The sequence below is a fragment of the Tupaia chinensis genome, unplaced genomic scaffold, assembly GCF_000334495.1.
Source record: "Tupaia chinensis unplaced genomic scaffold, TupChi_1.0 Scaffold147500_1, whole genome shotgun sequence".
NCBI lineage: Eukaryota > Metazoa > Chordata > Mammalia > Scandentia > Tupaiidae > Tupaia > Tupaia belangeri.
Genome location: NW_006207351.1, coordinates 262,128 through 262,710, shown reverse-complemented (window position 1 = coordinate 262,710; position 583 = coordinate 262,128). Strand labels below are relative to the sequence as shown.

The following is a 583-nucleotide window of genomic DNA, read 5'->3' as shown; positions in this document are numbered from 1 at the left end:
AAAGAGCAAGAGAGAGACTATACCCCCAGCAAGGTCTTGATCCGGCGGTCCTCTTCCAGCCTCTTCCCGGGATCACAGCCATGTGTGTGCCCCGTGTACTCCGCCACGAACCCCACTGCCAAGTCCCCAGCCCCCCATTACCATCCCTTTTTGTCATGGAGATCGATGTTACCGCTAAGAGAAAAATGGCCTTTTGTTACCTACTGAACAGTCCAAATGGCCTCACCTCCCCCTCTGAAAAGCACAGAGAGCTTCCTGGGCGCGAGAGGCCGCAGCTGTCAGAAGAGGGCCCGCGGCCCGCTGGGACCGTCCCGACCCGGCCTCCAGGTGAGGGCAGAAGCCGGAAGCGGACGGAGGGCGGAGCCTCTGAGGGACCGGCCCGGACTCACCTTGGTCTCCACCGTGGGTCCTTCCCGGTAGCCGACCCGCTCCTTGAAGCGGGCCAGGAACGCTGGCTCCGAAGGCCGCACGTACGACACCTGGTTCCGCTTGCTCATGCTAGCTCTGGGGAAAAACAAGTTCCCGGGAACGACTTGCGACGGCCCCAGGGAACGGCGCGCACCACGACGTCATGCTGGCCACG

At 62.8% G+C, this 583-nt stretch overlaps 1 protein-coding gene across 1 annotated transcript in view; it reads right to left on the bottom strand.

Annotated features, from left to right (window-relative positions):
• Window positions 1-583, bottom strand: part of KIAA1143 (KIAA1143 ortholog) — a 4,426-nt gene extending 3,843 nt beyond the window's left edge. The window contains exon 1 of the mRNA XM_006169759.3: window positions 390-583. Within this exon, the coding sequence (XP_006169821.1) occupies window positions 390-497 (108 nt within the window). The 5' untranslated portion in view covers window positions 498-583. The remainder of the gene's footprint in view (window positions 1-389) is intronic.